The 21790-nt window shown below is 43.4% G+C and overlaps 1 protein-coding gene across 1 annotated transcript in view; it reads right to left on the reverse strand.

Annotated features, from left to right (window-relative positions):
* Nucleotides 1-21790, reverse strand: part of LOC137423760 (janus kinase and microtubule-interacting protein 3-like) — a 225009-nt gene that overhangs the window by 1357 nt on the left and 201862 nt on the right. Inside the window, exons 20-21 of the mRNA XM_068111243.2 lie at nucleotides 20293-20550; nucleotides 2546-2611 (exon numbers count right to left, since the gene is read on the reverse strand). Coding sequence (XP_067967344.2) covers nucleotides 2546-2611; nucleotides 20293-20550 — 324 coding nt within the window. The remainder of the gene's footprint in view (nucleotides 1-2545; nucleotides 2612-20292; nucleotides 20551-21790) is intronic.

A 21790-nucleotide genomic window follows, 5' to 3' on the forward strand; every position in this document is an offset into this window, starting at 1 on the left:
GTCATGACCACAAATTGCAAGATGACAATTATATTTCACAAAGGTAAGTGAATAAATTATGTTAACTTTGCTCTCACCAACAGTCTGTGTGTCTAATACGATTACATTATGTGCGATAGTATCCAGGGGCAAGAGTGAGTCGTCCTTTGATCACTTAGTACCCAATATCGTGAGTTGTAAAGATGGCAGCCCCACTACAAGAGTGCACAGTTGTGGAGCAGAGAGGACTCATCAGGTTTGGCTTCTCTCTACAAGAGCGAGGCTCATGGAAGAGCAAGGATGAATTGACAATGGGGTCATGGTGGAAGAATTGGGCACAACCAGCAAAGGAATAAACAGACAGGAAATGAAAAGAGAAAGAGAAAGAGAAAGAGACAGAGACAGAGACCGAGACAGAAACAGAGAGCGAGACAGAGAGAGAGAGAGAGAGAGAGAGAGAGAGAGAGAGAGAGAGAGAGAGAGAGAGACAGAGAGCAAGACAGAGAGAGAGAGACAGAGAGAGAGACAGAGAGAGAGAGACAGAGAGAGAGAGACAGAGAGAAAGGAATGGGGGAGGAAAAAAATGAAATCAGTAAGTAAGAGCATTTTGTGAGGAAGGTTTAATGGGGGTGATAAATATCACGTTTCAGGATGGGGGGTGACATGAGGTGGTGGTGCACTGCCTGCTTGAAATCATGGAAGAAAAATTGGGGGAAAAGGTCTGTGGAAGGTGGTTCCGTAGACGGAAGAGGTGAGAATAAAAGAGTGGAGATGTTCAGTCAGCCTGGATTTTGGAAGTTAAGCAAGGAGGAGGGTTACTGGAAGAACACGTGCATCTTGGAATAGATGGGGGACGAGGGGGATGTTGGAGAACTGAGACAGCAGAGGGATCATTGTCGGAGAGTAGATGGTAGAAAACATAGACTACCGACCTGCCTGGGATGTGAAAGCAACAGACCTTGTGCTTCGGCCTCATCATGAGAGATTCCAATAATGTTTGGGAGCTTTAGATTCCACCGAATCCAGGGGAGCCAGATGTAATTCTGGGGCACCAGCCCATAGCAGAGAGCAGTATTTCAAAGAGTAACAGACAAGGGCCTTGTAGACTGTAGGATAATGTACACAACATGGTATGAATTGCATGTCGTGGCCAAATCTGTATGAGCAGTGCGAATGGTTTCAAAAAGGACGGAAGAGAGAGATGACATGAACCCACCCTCAGTGGTCGGAAGCACAGTGCACCCAGTTTGTTGTTCATCGCATATACTCGTGCGGCCTTTCTGAAACCGTTCACTCCATTCATACAGATTTCCCCGTGACATAAAGTTCGTAACAAATTGTGCAAGTGTTCACCTCATAATGTCACACAGTTTAAGAAGCAAAGACCTGTTGCTCCCTCACGGCTGTGCAACAGCGCCCTCTTGTAGTGGGGCTGCACCATTACTTGCGAAAGGTAGGAAGTCAAGTAGTCAGTGGTCACCAAATGGCTCATACTTGGCCATGAAATATTGTACATTATACAACTGCATTACACACATGCACTGTTGCTGAAAGAACAAATAACTTTCTTTTTTGACTTAGACGATAGCAATGTCTGCAGTTGACTTGAATATGAGTACAATTTTAACAAAGTACAGTTCCATTTAGTAAGAAACATTTCACAAATGTTGAGGATGGAAAATGTCAACTTGCCTGATCTTCTAAAGATTTATGACCATAGAATGAATGCTAAGGAAAAAAATAAAAACAAAAAGAAAAACTAAAACAAAAAGGAGAAGCAGGAAGGACAGGAAGGAATATGAATTGTGCGTAAGTGATACATACTACAGTGCAGGTTTTAACACAATAAAAGCTTCGAGGTACGAAGTTTTGGATTATTCTCTGAGCTATTCATTATATATTTATAGCAACATATTGTGTATTCAAGAATTACATTCATAATGTGTGGCCTCAACATATACATGTATGTTACATTATGTAGTACCCAAGGGTACCAAAAACAGTCGGCAGTTTCGTCCCTTTATTTTCGATAGGGTTGAACATTTTTATTTCCCTGAAACTGTCAAAACTATTTGAAACATTATGACAATAAAATGCGCAATATCTATGACAATGACTGTTGGTCTTCTGTTAGTGTGGATTTCAACAGCTGGATGCCAAGAAAATGTTGTTTCCCTTTCTTTTTCTAATACGGTACCCTGATGTACTGCATAATACACCATATAGGAAACAACTGAAATACCGTGAACGTAAAACGTATACAATAGGCCTACATACATCGCACGTTACTTTGAACATTTTACAAACTCAAATTAATTTTACCCCAAATACTTTGTCTAACGTGAACTGATCATCACTACATCATACAGAAATGTTAACCAAAGAAAATCGAATCTTTTTGAGGCAGAACTAAACGTTTGTATTACAAGTTGCAAATGGAGTGAAAATGCCAAGTAAGTGACTGTTTTGAGAACACGAGTTTGACATTCTAAAATCACTGTTACCATCAAAGCATGTTTTTAATGACAGATGTTGAATGTAAATGGATTAATAAATGACACAATACCTTTTCTTCTATGTCCTTCATTTTTCTTTTTTGTCGATCCAATATATCTTCAAGCTCTCTGATCCTCTATTATAAAAGGAGCAAGGCAGCAAAATCAAATACAAATAGAAATATATATATATATATTGCATTCATTAAAACGATCATTCATTCATTTCATTCATATATATATATATAAATATAATATATATATATAAATAAATTAATATATACATATATATATATATATATATATATATATATATATATATACTATATATATATATATATATATATACACATATATAATACATATATATACATATATATATATATATATATACATATATATATATATATATATATATAATATACATATATATATATATATATATACATATATATATATATATATATATATATATATACATATATATATATATATATTTATATATATATTTATATATATATATATATATATATATATATATATATATATATATATATATATTATATATATATATATATATATATATATATATATATATATGTGGAGAACTGTTATGCCTTCTTAAGGTAAAGGTAAAAAATACCGTTATGTATTTTTACCAATAACCAAAATATGTTTCGTTTTAACTGATTGCTGTATGCTCCGAAGAGTTGTCGTAAAGCCAAAGGGGTGATGGGGGGCACACCACGTGACACAGGGCACCTGAGAAATATATATTTAATTGTGTCTTTCTTTTGCTTGCTTCAAAAAACTAGATTCACTGCAAAACATGTTGATTCACGACTCGGTTGTAAGTTAACCTCGAACAGGGGATGATGTAATATGTATCCCTTGATCTTTGTGTGCCTGGTTTCTTATGTTTCACTACCAAATGTTCACATCATAGAACTTTATTATAGGAATGCATCGCTGGGCCTTGGAAAGCCCAGCTTGTTTGGAATTAGAGCCTGAGAAATATCTTCCTTTTTGTGTCTTCAAAGGCCCTCTCTTGTCTGAGGTCATAATTAGCGCAGCGTTTTTCCTGTTATTTCATGTATATAACAAATTGTATTTTGCGGAGTTTTTAGAGGGTGGCTTGGACTTGCAGGTCTTGTGTGACAAGGCCCTGTGATTTCAAGGCATGCTCCACAATATTGTGTTTGCTCGATTTTGTATTAAACCTCATTTTGCTGCTTCAAGGTGCCCCTTCTTGAGTTCCAAAGGGGGGGTTCAACCATCATCTGGTGTCAGAAGTGGGATACATCCAGGTGCATGTCGAGGGGGGCCACGCTCCTCAGGTCGGGGAGAGGCCAAAAAGCCAGCGCTGGCACCATTTGGGCTGAGGTAAGCATATTTGCACTCCCAAATTTAAAGGCCTCTCTCTTCCATTTGGATGCGTGGGGCCTCTGGACTGTACTTGAGCATGTATCTCGAACCAAATTGAAGCAACCAGTGGATTAATGAATCGAGCAAGGAGGGCGCCCTAGGTTAGGAGGGATAGCCCTCGAGGGATAGCCTCAGGTTAAGGTACCCCCGGCGTGGGGAGTAGTTAACTAGCCCCCGGCGTGGGGACGGAAGACTAGACCCAGGCATGGGTGGATAAGGATAAGACTATGGATAAGGATAAGGATAAGGATAAGAATAGGTCATAGGTATTGACTAGACCCCCGGCGAGGGCTTGGATAAATAAGTTAAGCTACGGACTGGATGTGTGTATCTGATAAACCCCCCCCCCCTCAAGGCCTTCTTTGTCCTGTCTCAGGATTTAAGGCATGCACATCCGGTGCAGTTTTTACCCAAAGGAAGGAGTTCTGACAATATGCTATAGGCAGGTCAAGTATTAGCTCTTTCTGGACAAGAGATGAGGTTAGATCTGGAGAAATAAAACAGAGAGGATTATAATGTACGAGGTGTGTGGAATCCAGCTGTGAACACGCGAGCCGAGACATGCAGGCAGGTTACCGGGGCAACGGAGTAGCTGCCTCGCGGGGAACAGCGAGGTGGGACGGAATCGAGACAGGAATGCGGACCATGCTGTGCACAAGCAGGGGACGCATTCGTGTGTGTGAACAATGCGAGTGATGAGGTGGCTTGAAGTGATGTGTTGGAGTGAGCACATGTATGTTGTGTGCTGAGTGGAAGCGGTGCTGCATTGTCGAGCATGCTTCCAAGGAAGACTTTGGGATGCTAGAGTTGGAAGCGTTTTTGTTTTGTATCTCAAGGGAGATATTGGTTATTTCTTATATGTGTGTGGAAATAGGAAATGTTTATGTGATTTTTGGAGAAGGATAAATTAAACTGGAATCAGAAAAGCGCAGGTACCAGATAGGAGAAAGGCAGGAGAAGTGCTGAGACTTCAAGAGCAGAGGAAGAAGCAGATAAAGCACAGGAAGAAAGAAATCCAGGTAGAAACCAAGGGATGGATAGGCTCACAGCAAGGGGCCAGGTAAGTTCACAGGTAGGTAGGATTGGAGTGTGCATGAGTGTGCATGAATTTATACTGTATTGTATGGAGAATGAAGGGTCAGTCACATGGTATGTGTGTATAAGGGAATGAATGATCTGTCATTGCAGCGTGTATTTGTGTTTATTGTGTGTGTGTCATTGATGTGTGTCATTGATTGACAAGGGGTTCCCCAAATTGCCTGCAGGCGTTGGGCAATCCGGATGAGTACTTTGGAATGATATTATTTATATGTTGGAAGGTAAAAATTGATTGAGTACATTTAGGAAGAAATAAAAGGTATCAGTTTAGATTTTGAGATGCCATGTGGGACTCAGTCTGCTGGGGAAAATTGGCAGGGAATAATGAGTATTTTATGGAGAGCATGTGTAGACAGGGCTTTAAAACAAGTGTTCAATTACATCCCCACATTAACGGCTCTCCAGATGTAGCAAGGGAGAATGGGAGTAAAAGTCAAAGATGATAGGCTGTCAACCGACTGGGTGTTTATTCAACGGCAGGTAGGGGCTTGTATTTGGCTGACTTGGGATTGCAGAATGCGTTGAATAAAGGGAGATACCTAAGGACGGGAGCTCTGAGCTCTCTCGGTCGTTCTCCAGATCGGAGGAAACGGTTTCGTGAAAGGGGTTACACTTGATGGGCCAACTTATGGGCAGGAACATGGAATTTGTACAGAATGCCGGCGATAACCCACCTGTGTCTATCTCTGTGTGTGTGTGTCCGTATTTGTCTGGCTTTCTGGCTGTCCATGGAGTCATGTCTCTGGACACTGATTTTGAGGAAGTTGCGGGTGTGCCATGGAGTTCAGGTGCACCTGCGGTGGTTGGAAGGTGGTGGTAGAGCGGGTGCGAGGATGCACGCTTGGATTAAAACATGTATTTAATTATCTGAGGATGTGTGCCGAGGTGCAGTGTGGATCAATTAAGGGAGAGGGCACTTCGACTTTGTACATCCGTGGACTTTGCCATGCGTGTGAAAGCGCAAGTCGATGATAATAATGTCTTGTCCAGCACAATATTTTTGCAGCTATGGAATGTGCTCGAATTCCATGTTGGTGCAATACGAGTGTGATTCCCGCCATGCATGCCGCGAGAGATACGTTGTTTGTGATGGGACTGTGGCGAAAAGTTGGATAGCAATGTGTAGAATATAAGATGCGTCGGTACAGTTGTGTTGATCGATGCGCCAAAAAAGAAGTTGGAGGCGCGTGATGGAGTTGCAGGTGCGGACCAAAGCGGTGTCCGCGGTGTTTACTGGGGGTCGAATGTCACTCCCTCAGTATCTGCAGACTTGTCGTTCGGCAGTGTCGAAAGACAGGTTCGATTGTCGGTCTGTCTGCTTGATTTTCGGGTCTCACTCTGAGTATATGGTCGTTTTCTGTTTTGTGCTTTAATGGTGGTTGATTTGACTTCCCTGAAAAGGGGACAATAAATATTTGGTGTTAGCTGTTGTCATTTCGGATGTTTGCAGTTGTAATGTGGAGCCAGTCTGTCTGTCCGACTGGGTGTGTCTGACTGCGTCTGCAGATATGGATCAAGGAGGAGCAGTGTCTGCGGTGTCTGTTATGGTGTCGAATGTCATTCACTGTGTCTGCTGACGTGTCGTGTGACTATGGTGACTATGATGGTGTGTCCTGGCGGGAAGAATCGTGGCAGCCTACAGATTTGAATGGAATGGCCTCTGTGAGACCATCCTGTTAGTACGTTGGGGGTTCGTCTGTCTGTCTGTCTGTGAATGGAAACTCAGAAAATTGGACTGGACTTCGACAGAAGGCAGGTGGGTGGTCACCTGCTGTGAATTGTGGTGGATCTTGGTTAACGTATATCTACGGACAAGAGCTGCACTTTATTTTAGTAGGTGACTGGGAAAGTTTGTTTTAAAAAGTGCCAGTGGATTTGTTTGGAGTTATGAAGGTCACAGCTCACGTTTGGCTGGCTTACACTGGCTAGTGTATGGGAGAAGGGGGACTGAAAATGCTTTGAATTTGCAGCCTGGCAGACAAGAGCTGTGTTTGGGAAGGTTAGAATCCAGCATTTTGCAGCCCTGAGCAGAGGGGATTGCCCATTGGGCATGTTTAGGATTTAACAGAGTGGTGGAGGTCTGTGGAAATATGAATCCAATGTTTGATGTATACCGTGTCGGTGTGCTCTGAGTTCGAAGGAAGATGATGCGATTATTTCAGAATTATCATAGTTAAGTTTGAGAAAGTTGATTTGAAGCCAGGATTTATTTCAGTGATGCAGTCCGTCAGTATAGAGTTGAGCAGTGGATTTGTGTCTGTCAGAGGTAAGATTTGAACCAAGAAAGGGCGGTGCCGGTAATGTTAAAGGTGCGATTCCAGGGAGGGCTATTCGGGTACTTTGAAGTGATTTACATCGGAATGCATCTCTTGGAGGACTCCCGCTGTTCAAGGGAGGAAAGGTGTGAAATAGTGACGTCATCCTCGCTGGAAATGTGGTTGGGAATGGCAGGATTGACGCGAGAGTCACAGTGGGTGAAAAAATTGACCAACATGAGAATTAGGTCTATTTCAATAAATAGATCAGGTTATTTTCTTTTTATTAGTTGTTTATTGGGCAGCTATTGGGCCAGAGGCTAAAACAGGTGTCTGCAACAGGTGCATGGGATGCTAAGAGAGGTATTAGAGGACGTTGGATTGACTTTAAATTGAAATGAGAATTGAACAGGTGGATTAGGAAAATGGGTTTGTTCAAATAATCGTGGCATCTGTGGGATGCAACAATTTTGTGCCAGAATAGTGTATGGGGAACCGTCATCTGGGAAGCGTCGTTAAATGGCAGTAGGTTTAGACAGGTATTGAAAGGGTTCGTGCAATGTCATTTTGGGGCACCACTCGACACAAGAGTGGTAGAGAGCTGAAGTGAATTCTGCCAATATGGTGCAATAGGGTGACAACTGAGTTTTGTTTGGAAAACTATTTGTTTGCAATCTTGGTTCGTGCATGGGCTGGCGGGGGGATTGTGCCGGTCTGGGAGAGTTTGTGTCCTTTGGATGGGAGCTGGGGCCTTGTGGGGTTGGGGCTTGTGGCTCGCCATTGTCTGTCTGCCGGTTGTGGTGGGCAGAGGGAGGGGGGAGTGATGCTGCTCTGGCCTCTTGCTTGGCAGAGTTGAGTGTTGCTGGTTTTGCCCCTGTTCAGGGTTGAGCTCTCGAGAGCTGATTGGCATTGGGGTGCATCTCTCGGGGGACCCCTGGGTGGTCTCGAGAGCTGGGGTGTGGGGTGTGATGATTTCGTCTTGTGGACAATTTGTGGGTGGCTAGACAGACGCGCCTGGAAGGGGACATTGTATTGATGTGGGTTGAGTCTGAAGGAAAGGATTTGCTGAGGAAGTGTTGAAAAAGGTTGTTGGAAGTGCAAAGATGATAGAGGAAAGATGTGTAAATAAATGTTTACTCTACATGGGTGACTCTAGGTTCTAGAACCTAGGACAAAGCGCAGGGAAAGGAAATATTTTTCCAGTGGATTATACTGGTGCGAAATTCGCTTGAATACCAGTTGATGTATTTTGATATTTAACTACCAGCTGCTATTAACGTGAATTATGGTATGAGTCGGTGGATAATTTGTTTACACAGGATGATTAGTGAGATGAGTGAATGATATTAGATGCAGGGAAAAAAATATAGGAAAAATTGTGCTTCAGATTTTGAGACACTGATGGGATGGAAGCAATACGAGATGATGTTTACAAATATGTGTTTACAAAAAATGATGGTTGCACATAGGAAGACAACAAAGCAAGATGGAGACAATGTAGTGAGTTTCTCCATTGACTGATCATAATTGGGGGGGGCTAGGAATTGTGATTTGTAGTGTACTAACCAAGGCTTTAGTCCTTGCATGTGTGAGAAAGTTTACCACAGGATGGACCCTAAAGACGACCCCGGAAAGGGCCATGGTGATGACCGCCAAGCTGACCACGGATCCAGATGCTACTCCGGCTGTCGACGTGACTGCAGACTACGGATCCTGGAACAACGACCCGAACGAGTCACTGGGCAGCAATGATGAGATCTCCGCTTCCGAAGATTGTTCTTCCTTGATTGATTTGCCTGAAAAGGATTATATTACTGATGACTATTTTAACTGCATTGACAAACTGGTTTTGGATTCAGATGTGAACGTGCTCTGGCCCTCGCGGGCGTCGCTTAATGATTTTTGTGCTGTTACTGTCTCACGAGCTCACAGTAAATCAACCATTGTTGACCCGGCCCCGACTTTGGACTCAACTCCGACCGAAGAGGCATGGCGGGACTTCAGAGCATTGCGGGCTGCCTGGAAGCCGAATGCTCTAGGCCCCAACGCGTCACATGCAGACACCATGACCTACCTAAGGGCGGTCTCTCTCTTTATCTCGAAGGGTAGGGCTTGACTGCTGCTGACCGTCTGTGCCACAGCCCTAAGCCACCCGAGGATGATGTTACGGATGATGAATCCGATGATGATGTGGACCACTCGCGTGAGTCTGATACTGATGTTTATGTCTCAATGACGGCTTTGCCTCTTTCTGCTTCACAAGCTCACCTCTGCTCCTTAAAGTCTCGCAGTAGTTCAGTCGTCACTGACCCACTTTTGGATGCCGACCCAACACCGGACCCGACTGCAAATCCGGGCTTGGGTGGCAAGGAACTCGACAATGACAATGCTCCGAGCTCCGATTCTGATTGCTTCGACGATTCATTCATGGATAATGACGATGGAAGCAGCAACGACTCGGACAACTTCGACCTTGACTCAAAGGAAGTTTCTCTCCCTCCTTTGGACCGTTATGCTTTGTTGTATGGCCATAGGTTTGAGCCACCTGATACTGACGATGTTGTGTCTTCCCCAGATCACCAGCATGTAAGAGACCTCATGAACATGAATATCGATTGAGCGCTGAAGATCTACAAGGATTTCACCTAGGGGAAGCCTGGGCGAGCTCCAGTTGGGGAGGAGTCCTGGCCGCACCTCTGTGCTCCAAGGGTGGGTCGGGAGATCTTCCTGGGTGTGGACCCCGGTGGAACCAGAGGTCTTCGTTGTGGATTTGACGCGCTATTCGATCTTCATGCCTCTACGGTCTCACCTCATACACCCATCTACACCTGACTTACATCATACACCCACTTACACCCACTTACACCCACACACCCGCGGATCATCCTGCTGAGTGCGATGTGCGGTACTGGGTACGGGACATGCTCACTGGGCTGCATTCGCGTGGTACGTTTAGTAAACCCTTTACACTGTCTCTCTCACCTCTCTTGGTGGATTTTTCATGCCATTTGATCACCCTGCTTTTGCGGACTTATACACTGTATACTTTGTATACTCACTTACAGACGCGAATCATTCTACTGAGTATGTGTGGTGCTTTGGGTACGGGACATGCTTACTGGGCTGCCTTCGCGTGATATGTTGAATGACTTTCCTGATTGGTTTAGTTTCTGCTTTGGTTGAAATAAAGGCCTTTGATTGGCTCATAGATAACGTTGTATCTTAGATCCAAAAGGGCGGTATGTGGAGAACTGTTATGCCTTCTTAAGGTAAAGGTAAAAAATACCGTTATGTATTTTTACCAATAACCAAAATATGTTTCGTTTTAACTGATTGCTGTATGCTCCGAAGAGTTGTCGTAAAGCCAAGGGGTGATGGGGGGCACACCACGTGACACAGGGCACCTGAGAAATATATATTTAATTGTGTCTTTCTTTTGCTTGCTTCAAAAAACTAGATTCACTGCAAAACATGTTGATTCACGACTCGGTTGTAAGTTAACCTCGAACAGGGGATGATGTAATATGTATCCCTTGATCTTTGTGTGCCTGGTTTCTTATGTTTCACTACCAAATGTTCACATCATAGAACTTTATTATAGGAATGCATCGCTGGGCCTTGGAAAGCCCAGCTTGTTTGGAATTAGAGCCTGAGAAATATCTTCCTTTTTGTGTCTTCAAAGGCCCTCTCTTGTCTGAGGTCATAATTAGCGCAGCGTTTTTCCTGTTATTTCATGTATATAACAAATTGTATTTTGCGGAGTTTTTAGAGGGTGGCTTGGACTTGCAGGTCTTGTGTGACAAGGCCCTGTGATTTCAAGGCATGCTCCACAATATTGTGTTTGCTCGATTTTGTATTAAACCTCATTTTGCTGCTTCAAGGTGCCCCTTCTTGAGTTCCAAAGGGGGGGTTCAACCGTCATATATATATATATATATATATATATATATATACATAAGTTCAAAACACACCTGGTCACAAGTGTGCCGCACTGACCGGGTCCTCAGTCGAGGTCCTCAGCGTCATCCCGTTTCGGCCCCTTCAACCTCGATACGGTCAGCTAAGGTGGGCCAGCAGGAGCACATACACATCCACATGCAGCAACTACACCTGGATGCGTACATACCCCCACACCCAGCCAGTTGCGAATGCAGACTACAATAACAAAATCGCCTCCACATTCAGAATCCACAGCACCAACAAACATGGTGGAACACTCAAACACCCACCCTGTATACTTCCCTTTCTCCCATACCTGGCCATTTCATTTCATCCATATATATATATATAAATATAATATTATACATATATATATATATATATATTATATATATATATATATATATATATATATATATATATATATTATATATATATATATATATATATATATATATATATATATTATATATATATATATTATATATATATATATATATATATATATATTATATATATATATATATATATATATATATATATATTATATATATATATATATATATATATATAACACACACACACACACACACACACACACACACACACACACACACACACACACACACACACACACACACACACACACACACACACACACACCCTGGTGTTGCATAGCGGTTAAGGTGCCGGCTTGGGATCCTCGGATCCTGGTTTGAATCCCAGTCGATCGCTGAATTAACGCCAGGGGGGTTGACTCAGCCTGTCATCCTTCCGAGGTCGGCAAATTGAGTACCAGCTTGCTGGGATGAATGATCACGGTGTGTACCCCGATTTAGAATAGGTACACCGTATCCCTGCGCATCGTAAGAGCGTGACCAAGGGTTGGCATCAGGAAGGGCATCCGGCCATAAAAACATTTGCCTCAAACAGGGAATCATGATTGTCATGGGGCCCACAAGGCTAACCCCGCTCTAGACAGGGAAAATGCCCTTAAAACGATCATTCATTCATTCATATATATACAGACTTGGCATTTAATATGGAATATTTTTTTTTGTGGGGTAAACTTACTTTTCAAGATGACTTGGAACCAAAAGTTCACTGGAATTATGTTGAAATTATTCTAGATTTTGTTAATGTGGCCTTTAAAAGAACAAAAACCACATTTGACATTTCAAAGCAAATACTTGATCCTTGAAAGTGATGTTTACTGATATTGAACTGAATTCACGGACAGTAGTGTTAAACTTCTGTACGTACAAAAACAAAAGTTAAATTATGACTGGGATTACGGACAGTAAAATTCAGTTCCAGTACTTCGTTGTAACCCCCACGAGCATTCAGGAGAGCACGTACACGTTGAGGCATGCTGTTCACGAGATTTGCAAGGTTTGGACAGGAATCGCTTGCCATGCAGTGACAATAGCCTGCTGCAATTCATGCACAGAGGTAGGCTGCTGGTCCAAGTTGTCGATTTGATGCGTTAATTCTGCCCACAAGTTCTCTATCGGATTCATATCCGGGGACATGGCAGGCCACTCCATATGCTCTGCAACCATGGGTCATCAAGAAAGTGTTGGATCATGCGAGCACGATGAGGCCGTGCAATGTCATCTTGGAAGACAAAGTTTCCTCGAAGGCTGCACGAGCAAATGGAAGCAATGTTTCTTCCAGAATGGGCCCTGCACTTGAACTGGTTCAGGTTTCCATTCAGAACAACCAGGTCAGATTTTGCCCCCTGCATGAAAAGCAGCCCAAACGGTCACCCCACCACCTCCAGCTTGGACTCTTGGCACTATACAATCTTCGTTGTCGGCTTCATGCACTTGTCTGCGCACTCGGCCATGGCCATCTTGACGATAGACCAGAAATCTAGACTCGTCACTGGAAGGTCATGTGATTCCAGTGTCCATGGCTGCCATTGACGGTGACTCTCTTGCCCATTTGCAATCGGCGCTGGCTGTGTTGTCCTGGTCAGGCGTGGCTTTCTCAGGGGACGCCTGGCACGAATAGCCTGCTTGAACTAGTCGTTGGTTGACTAGCCTTCTGGATACAGGCACATTTGTCAGTTGCTGCACTCAGCCCTAAGCCAATTATCTGACTTGGTACGGCCATTGCAGACTAACCGGTGGAGCTGGCGATCAATCTCTCCTTGTGGTTCTGCGGGGACGTCCTGGACTCGGTATTGGAGTGGGGACACCCTCTGAGCATTTCGTTTCAGGATCTTTGACACCTGACCTTGAGTGATGCCATACTTCCGAGCAATAGCACGCTGTTTCATGCCAGAATTTCGAAAGCCACCACTCCATGACAAACAGCATTGTCGACTTACGGACCATCTCAGAGGAAGCGGCAATAACTTTTGTAGACATGCAGAAGTCGTTTTCCACTAATACAGAACGCAACACCCTTATATACCCGATTGTGTAGCCAATCGTCAAATGTACCTGTCCTTACATTTTATCACGCCACCTGTGATATTATCCTGTTATTGACTTCTTGCTGTGAAAGACAATCAGTGACATGGTTCTTTTAACAAAGAAATCACCGAAGCATAAAAGAAACTCACCAGATTGATATACTGAGTTCAGAAAAGTAAACCCAAGTCAAGAAAAATAATAATTCCATATTAGGCGAAAAAAATATATTGCTGGTCTCTGGTCAAACCAAAGGTCCAGAATTGATGCGGCGATGCGTTTTTTTTTTTCTTTTTTCGTTTTTTTTTGAAAAGCATGGATTGCACATATAGAGGTGTTTTTTGTGTCCTCATGCCTTGCGGTCCTCGTCATTTGCTGTGGCGCCGTCCAGAGAGAAATTAAGACAGCAATGGGACTGGTAGGCCTTTTTGTAAATAATGAACACAAGCTTGTTATTTTAAAATGTATTTATTCTGAAAATTATTAAGTTCTTCAAGCATATTATAGACTGCCATTTCGATCTCGAGATCGCCTCGCAGTACCGTAAACATTCCAATGCGTCGATCGCGTCAACACTGCGCATGCGCAAGTGGTCTAACAGGCCGATGGTCTCCCACGATCTCTTCTCCCTGTCCACCAGATTATCACAGACACTTACTACTTCATGACAAACGAGATAGGATCCAGGCCTAACTAACGAGACCACCCACAGCTCTCTAGGCCTTCTGGTTGCTTCACACGAACCCGACAAAGAACGTCTTCGTTTCAATAAATGACAATATCAGCCGATAGAGGCCTTGCATCGCGTGGGCGTCGTCCATGGCAACCGGTTCCGGCCGCCATCTTTGGTGGCATAAACAATATGGCGGGAGAAGCTGTCGTTTCGTTAGACGGATCTGTCAGTTTACGCCCGTTGAGGCGTTTTAACGGTATTGCGAGAAACCGAGGCTGTGTCATCTGCCTGTGGACCCGTGTGGACCCACAAGTACGCCACACTCACTCCACGGTCCACACACACTCCACACGTACGCCACACACACTCCACATGTACGCCACACACACTCCACACGTATGCCACAAGTACGCCACACACACTCCACACGGACGCCACAAGTACGCCACACATACGCCACACACACTCCACAAGTACGCCACATGTACGCCACCACACACACTCCACACGTATGCCACACGTACGCCACACATACGCCACACACACTCCACACATATGCCACACGTACACCACACATACGCCACACACACTCACAGGTACGCCACACACACTCCACACGTACACCACACATACGCCACACACACTCCACAGGTACGCCACACACACTCCACACGTATGCCACACACACTCCACACACACTCCACATGTACACCACAAGTACGCCACACGTATGCCACACACTCCACACGTACACCACACACACTCTACACATACGCCACAAGTACACCACACGTATGCCACACACACTCCAGAAGTACGCCACACGTATGCCACACGTACGCCACACGTACACCACAAGTACGCCATACGTATGCCACACACATTCCACACGTACGCCACAAGTACGCCACACGTACGCCACACACACTCCACATGTATGCCACACACACTCCACATGTATGCCACACACCACACGTACTCCACAAGTACGCCACACGTATGCCACACACACTCCACATGTACGCCATATGTATGCCACACACACTGCACGCGTACGCCACAAGTATGCCACACGTACGCCACACACACTCCACAAGTACGCCACACACACTCCACACGTACGCCACAAGTATGCCACACACACGCCACGCCACAAGTACGCCACACACACTCCACACGTACGCAACAAGTACGCCACACACACTCCACATGGACACCACAAGTACACCACACATACGCCACACACACTCCACAAGTACGCCACACGTACGCCACACACACTCCACACGTACGCCATACACACTCCACATGTACGTAACCAAATGCCTAATCCTGCTTTTCACTTCACGAGCGAAGGTAACAACCTCATGAGCCATATTCTCACCTGAGAGCTGCAGTCAAGGCAGCTATGAAACCGTTTTAGCGTTGTGTCGTCCCGATGAAATCGGGCTGTACATCCGACAGCACAACAACTCTTTACCAACGTGTAGGGGGCAATTTATATGTGAGACGAGTTTCAAATTGCCGCCATGACGTATGGTGGCAGAAGCAATGTTTTGCCACCCAAGCGGTCACGTGACTAAGACGATGACGTCACATGCAACTTCCCGATTGGATTCATGACGTCACGGCACACAAAACTACTCATATCTTTGGAACGGCTGGTTGGATTTGGACAAACGAAACGCAGTTTTGTAGGGGAGAACCGTGCGCGAACGTCGATACCAAATTTGAAAAAAAACAATTCTTGACGCACAGGCGCAAAATCGATGCGCGCGCTGACCAGAGACCGGAAATATATTTTTCTCGGCCTTAAATGCCAAGTCTGTATATACTAGCTGCGCTCGCCTCACCAAGCGTCGATACTGAGGAACGGGCTTATTTTAGCTGAGGCTAATGACTGTACCTGAGTTGCTGTGTTGTCATGATTTACACCAATCATAATACAAACAATTACTTTGCACAAATGTATTTGTTGTGTTTGTGATATTACATTTTTATAGGCAATTTAGGTTGAAGATTGAGGTTGAATGTTTTTTTTTCAAGAAAGAACCCCTCAGCACACACATAGGGGAGGGGTAGGTGCAGACTGGAAGTTTGGGACGATTACACCTCACCACCACGTAATTCAAAACACCTCACCACCAAGTAATTCAAAACACCTCACCACCACGTAATTCAAAACACCGCACCACCACGTAATTCAAAACACCGCACCACCAAGTAATTCAAACACCGCACCACCACGTAATTCAAAACACCTCACCACCAAGTAATTCAAACACCGCACCACCACGTAATTCAAAACACCTCACCACCACGTAATTCAAAACACCTCACCACCAAGTAATTCAAAACACCGCACCACCACGTAATTCAAAACACCTCACCACCAAGTAATTCAAAACACCGCACCACCACATAATTCAAAACACCTCACCACCAAGTAATTCAAAACACCGCACCACCACATAATTCAAAACACCGCACCACCACGTAATTCAAAACACCTCACCACCAAGTAATTCAAAACACCGCACCACCACGTAATTCAAAACACCTCACCACCAAGTAATTCAAAACACCGCACCACCACATAATTCAAAACACCGCACCACCACGTAATTCAAAACACCGCACCACCACGTAATTCAAAACACCGCACCACCACGTAATTCAAAACACCTCACCACCACGTAATTCAAAATACCTCACCACTAAGTAATTCAAAACACCCACCACCACGTAATTCAAAACACCTCACCACCACGTAATTCAAAACACCTCACCACCACGTAATTCAAAACACCTCACCACCACGTAATTCAAAACACCGCACCACCACGTAATTCAAAACACCGCACCACCACGTAATTCAAAACACCGCACCACCACGTAATTCAAAACACCTCACCACCACGTAATTCAAAATACCTCACCACCAAGTAATTCAAAACACCCACCACCACGTAATTCAAAACACCTCACCACCACGTAATTCAAAATACCTCACCACCAAGTAATTCAAAACACCTCACCACCACGTAATTCAAAATACCTCACCACCAAGTAATTCAAAACACCTCACCACCAAGTAATTCAAAACACCTCACCACCAAGTAATTCAAAACACCTCACCACCACGTAATTCAAACACCGCACCACCAAGTAATTCAAACACCTCACCACCAAGTCATTCAAAACACCTCACCACCAAGTAATTCAAAATACCTCACCACCAAGTAATTCAAAACACCGCACCACCACGTAATTCAAAACACCTCACCACCACGTAATTCAAAATACCTCACCACCAAGTAATTCAAAACATCTCACCACCAAGTAATTCAAAACATCTCACCACCAAGTAATTCAAAACACCTCACCACCAAGTAATTCAAAACACCTCACCACCACGTAATTCAAAATACCTCACCACCAAGTAATTCAAAACACCTCACCACCAAGTAATTCAAAATACCTCACCACCAAGTAATTCAAAACACCTCACCACCACGTAATTCAAAATACCTCACCACCAAGTAATTCAAAACACCTCACCACCAAGTAATTCAAACACCTCACCACCAAGTAATTCAAACACCTCACCACCAAGTAATTTAAAACACCTCACCACCAAGTAATTCAAACACCTCACCACCAAGTAATATAAAACACCTCACCACCAAGTAATTCAAACACCTCACCACCAAGTAATTTAAAACACCTCACCACCAAGTAATTCAAACACCTCACCACCAAGTAATTTAAAACACCTCACCACCAAGTAATTCAAACACCTCACCACCATGTAATTTAAAACACCTCACCACCAAGTAATTTAAAACACCTCACCACCAAGTAATTTAAAACACCTCACCACCAAGTAATTTAAAACACCTCACCACCAAGTAATTTAAAACACCTCACCACCAAGTAATTTAAAACACCTCACCACCAAGTAATTTAAAACACCTCACCACCAAGTAATTTAAAACACCTCACCACCAAGTAATTCAAAACACCTCACCACCAAGTAATTCAAACACCTCACCACCAAGTAATTCAAAACACCTCACCACCAAGTAATTCAAAACACCTCACCACCACGAAATTCAAAACACCTCACCACCAAGTAATTCAAAACACCTCACCACTAAGTAATTCAAAACACCTCACCACCAAGTAATTCAAAACACCTCACCACCAAGTAATTTAAAACACCTCACCACCATGTAATTTAAAACACCTCACCACCACGTAATTCAAAACACCTCACCACCATGTGATTTAAACACCTCACCACCAAGTAATTTAAAACACCTCACCACCACGTAATTCAAAACACCTCACCACCATGTGATTTAAACACCTCACCACCAAGTAATTCAAAACACCTCACCACCAAGTAATTTAAAACACCTCACCACCAAGTAATTTAAAACACCTCACCACCAAGTAATTTAAAACACCTCACCACCACGTAATTCAAAACACCTCACCACCATGTGATTTAAACACCTCACCACCAAGTAATTCAAAACACCTCACCACCAAGTAATTTAAAACACCTCACCACCATGTAATTTAAAACACCTCACCACCACGTAATTCAAAACACCTCACCACCATGTAATTTAAAACACCTCACCACCACGTAATTCAAAACACCTCACCACCAAGTAATTTAAAACACCTCACCACCATGTAATTTAAAAACACCTCACCACCAAGTAATTCAAAACACCTCACCACCAAGTAATTCAAAACACCTCACCACCAAGTAATTTAAAACACATCACAGCCATAAAACACGTAATAAAAATCCTCACCACCACGAAATTGAAAACACCTCACAGCCATAAAACACGGAATAAAACACCTCACAGCCATAAAACACGTTATAAAAACACCTCACAGCCACGAAATTAAAAACACATCACCACCACATCATTTAAAAACACCTCACCAACAAGTAATTATAAACACCTCACCACCACGTAATTCAAAACACCTCATCACCAACTAATTCAAAACACCTCACCACCACCTAATTTAATACACGTCACCACCACGTAATTATAAATACCTCACCACCACGTGATTCAAAACACCTCACCACCATGTGATTTAAAAACACCTCACCACCATGTGATTTAAAAACACCTCACCACCATGTAATTTAAAAACACCTCACCACCACGTCATTTAAAAACACTTCACCACCACGTGATTTAAAAACACCTCACCACCATGTGATTTAAAAACACACCACCACGTCATTTAAAAACACCTCACCACCACATAATTCAAAACACCTCACCACCACGCGATTCAAAACCACCACCACGTTATTAAAAACACTTCAAACCACGGAAACAAACGTTTGAGGGAGTCGTTAAGTGACAACACAGACACTGCCCAGATGTTTAGATATATAGATAAATGACTGTACCCGAGTTGCCGTTTTGTCATGATTTAAACCAATCATCATTCAAACAATTATTTTGCACAAATGTATTTGTAATATACGTGATATCACATTTTATAAACAATTGAAGTTGAAAAAAAAAAAATTCCCCAAAAAAATCCAGGAAAAAAAAAATTGGAAACATTTTCAAAGAAAATACCCTTAGGACATACCGACGGGACAGATATGTGCATACCAGAAGTTTGGTACGATTTCACAAAAGTTTGAGAAAGTAGTTCAGTGACAAGACAACACAACACAAGCCAACACAACACAGGACAACACAGGACAGGACAGACGCTGCACAGATATATATATACCTACGAGTATCTTTCGAGATGTTCTTGTGTGTGTGTGTGTGTGTGTGTGTGTATACACACACACACACACACACACACACACACACACACACACACAAACATAAACACATTTACGGCAGTGCGGGGAATGGGCTAGTTATAATTACAATAATTCCGAGTGGAAAATACAAACAAATTGACAAATTCCTTCTCACTCAATTATTGCTTCTCGTTGGTACCTGCATGGTGTGCTGAAGCAGCTGGTTGCGCTGTCGTAAAAGCTGGGCATCATGCTGCCGCACCCTGCCCAAGACCGCTCGCTGCCAACGCTCGGCCGATGCTTGTAGCCGTTCCCGTTCACACTCTGAGAGTGCGAGTTCTCGTACGTTTGCCCCTTGGGCACCTTTTCCCCATAATTCGATCTCAACACCAGGCGACACCTCAGTGGTTCCCTGACAGAGAACCGTGTACAAGATAGCTTCCAGCTCGAGGACTCTCTGCATTTTAGAAGAGGAAGGAATAAAATTAACGAACAAAATTGCCATGTGGGATACAAAAGAATAGGAAACCTGTATCATTACAACACTCAATCAAAAAAGATCTGCCACTCAAACTATGAATTTGGGAGATAAAACATCATCATGTTTTCCCTTCAACAAAGGTCACAGCCGTCAAACCCTCAGATTCGATCCTTCTCCCTAATTTTAAGCTTTAAGCTCACCTAGAATGTAGTTCCGGGGAGCTTATGGGATGGCACGTCGTCTGTCCATCTGTCAGTCTGTAAACACTTGCAACTTCTTCTCCAAAACCACTGATGGGATTATGACCAAACTTGGCACAAATTATATTTGTTATATAACCACCTTTAGAGGCTATGTTTCCCTGCAGAGCAGAGGTTGGTCTTTTTCTGGCACCGTGGTCCCCTTTTTGAAGCAATGTTTTATGGTCGGATGCCCTTCCTGTCACCAACCCTGTTAGTCGCCTCTTGTAACACACAGGGAATTACTAGTGAACCGGTACTCAATTTTCCGACCTCAGAAGGATGACAGGCTGAGTCAACACCCAACCCCCCTTGGTGTTAATTCAGCGATCGACCGGGATTCAAACCCAGGATCCTAGGATCCCAAGCCGGCACCCTAACCGCTAAGCCAACACCAGGCTGTACAAATGATATTTGTTATGATGTGACTAAAGTTTGTTCACGGCATAAAAAAAAAATTGGGGTGTAAGGGGGTCTACTTGGGGTTAAAGTGGGTCCAGGTTTGTCCCCCCAAAATAGATATTTGCTTTCTTTTCTGAAGCTACACACACAATTTCGATGAAAATACTGGGATAGAAAAAGAGGAAAAAAGGGAGCCTTTTTTCTTGCACTGATTGAAAGAGCTCAAAATAGGAAATAATATATTTCGTAAACAGGAAGGAAAGAAAAAAAAATTCGGGAGTAATCGAGGCAGCGGTCTGTTGCCTATACACCGCCAAGATTCCATCTTCCGTCTGAATGAAATCATTATAATTTTCCCAGATGTTTGGATTAATTTTAAGCAACTTTTAATTATTTATTTTCCATCCCGAGGAGTGTTTCCGTATTTCATGGTGGGACAGACAGACAGGCATGGTGTGGTGTCAGACATGGTGTCAGACAACATTAGCCTATTATACAGACTTGGCATTTAATATGGAATATTTTTTTTGTGGGGGTGAACTTACTTTTCAAGATGTCTTAGAACCAAAAGTTCA

Source organism: Myxine glutinosa, chromosome 3, assembly GCF_964187855.1.
Source record: "Myxine glutinosa chromosome 3, kmMyxGlut1.1, whole genome shotgun sequence".
In the NCBI taxonomy this organism is placed as follows: Eukaryota; Metazoa; Chordata; class Myxini; order Myxiniformes; family Myxinidae; genus Myxine; species Myxine glutinosa.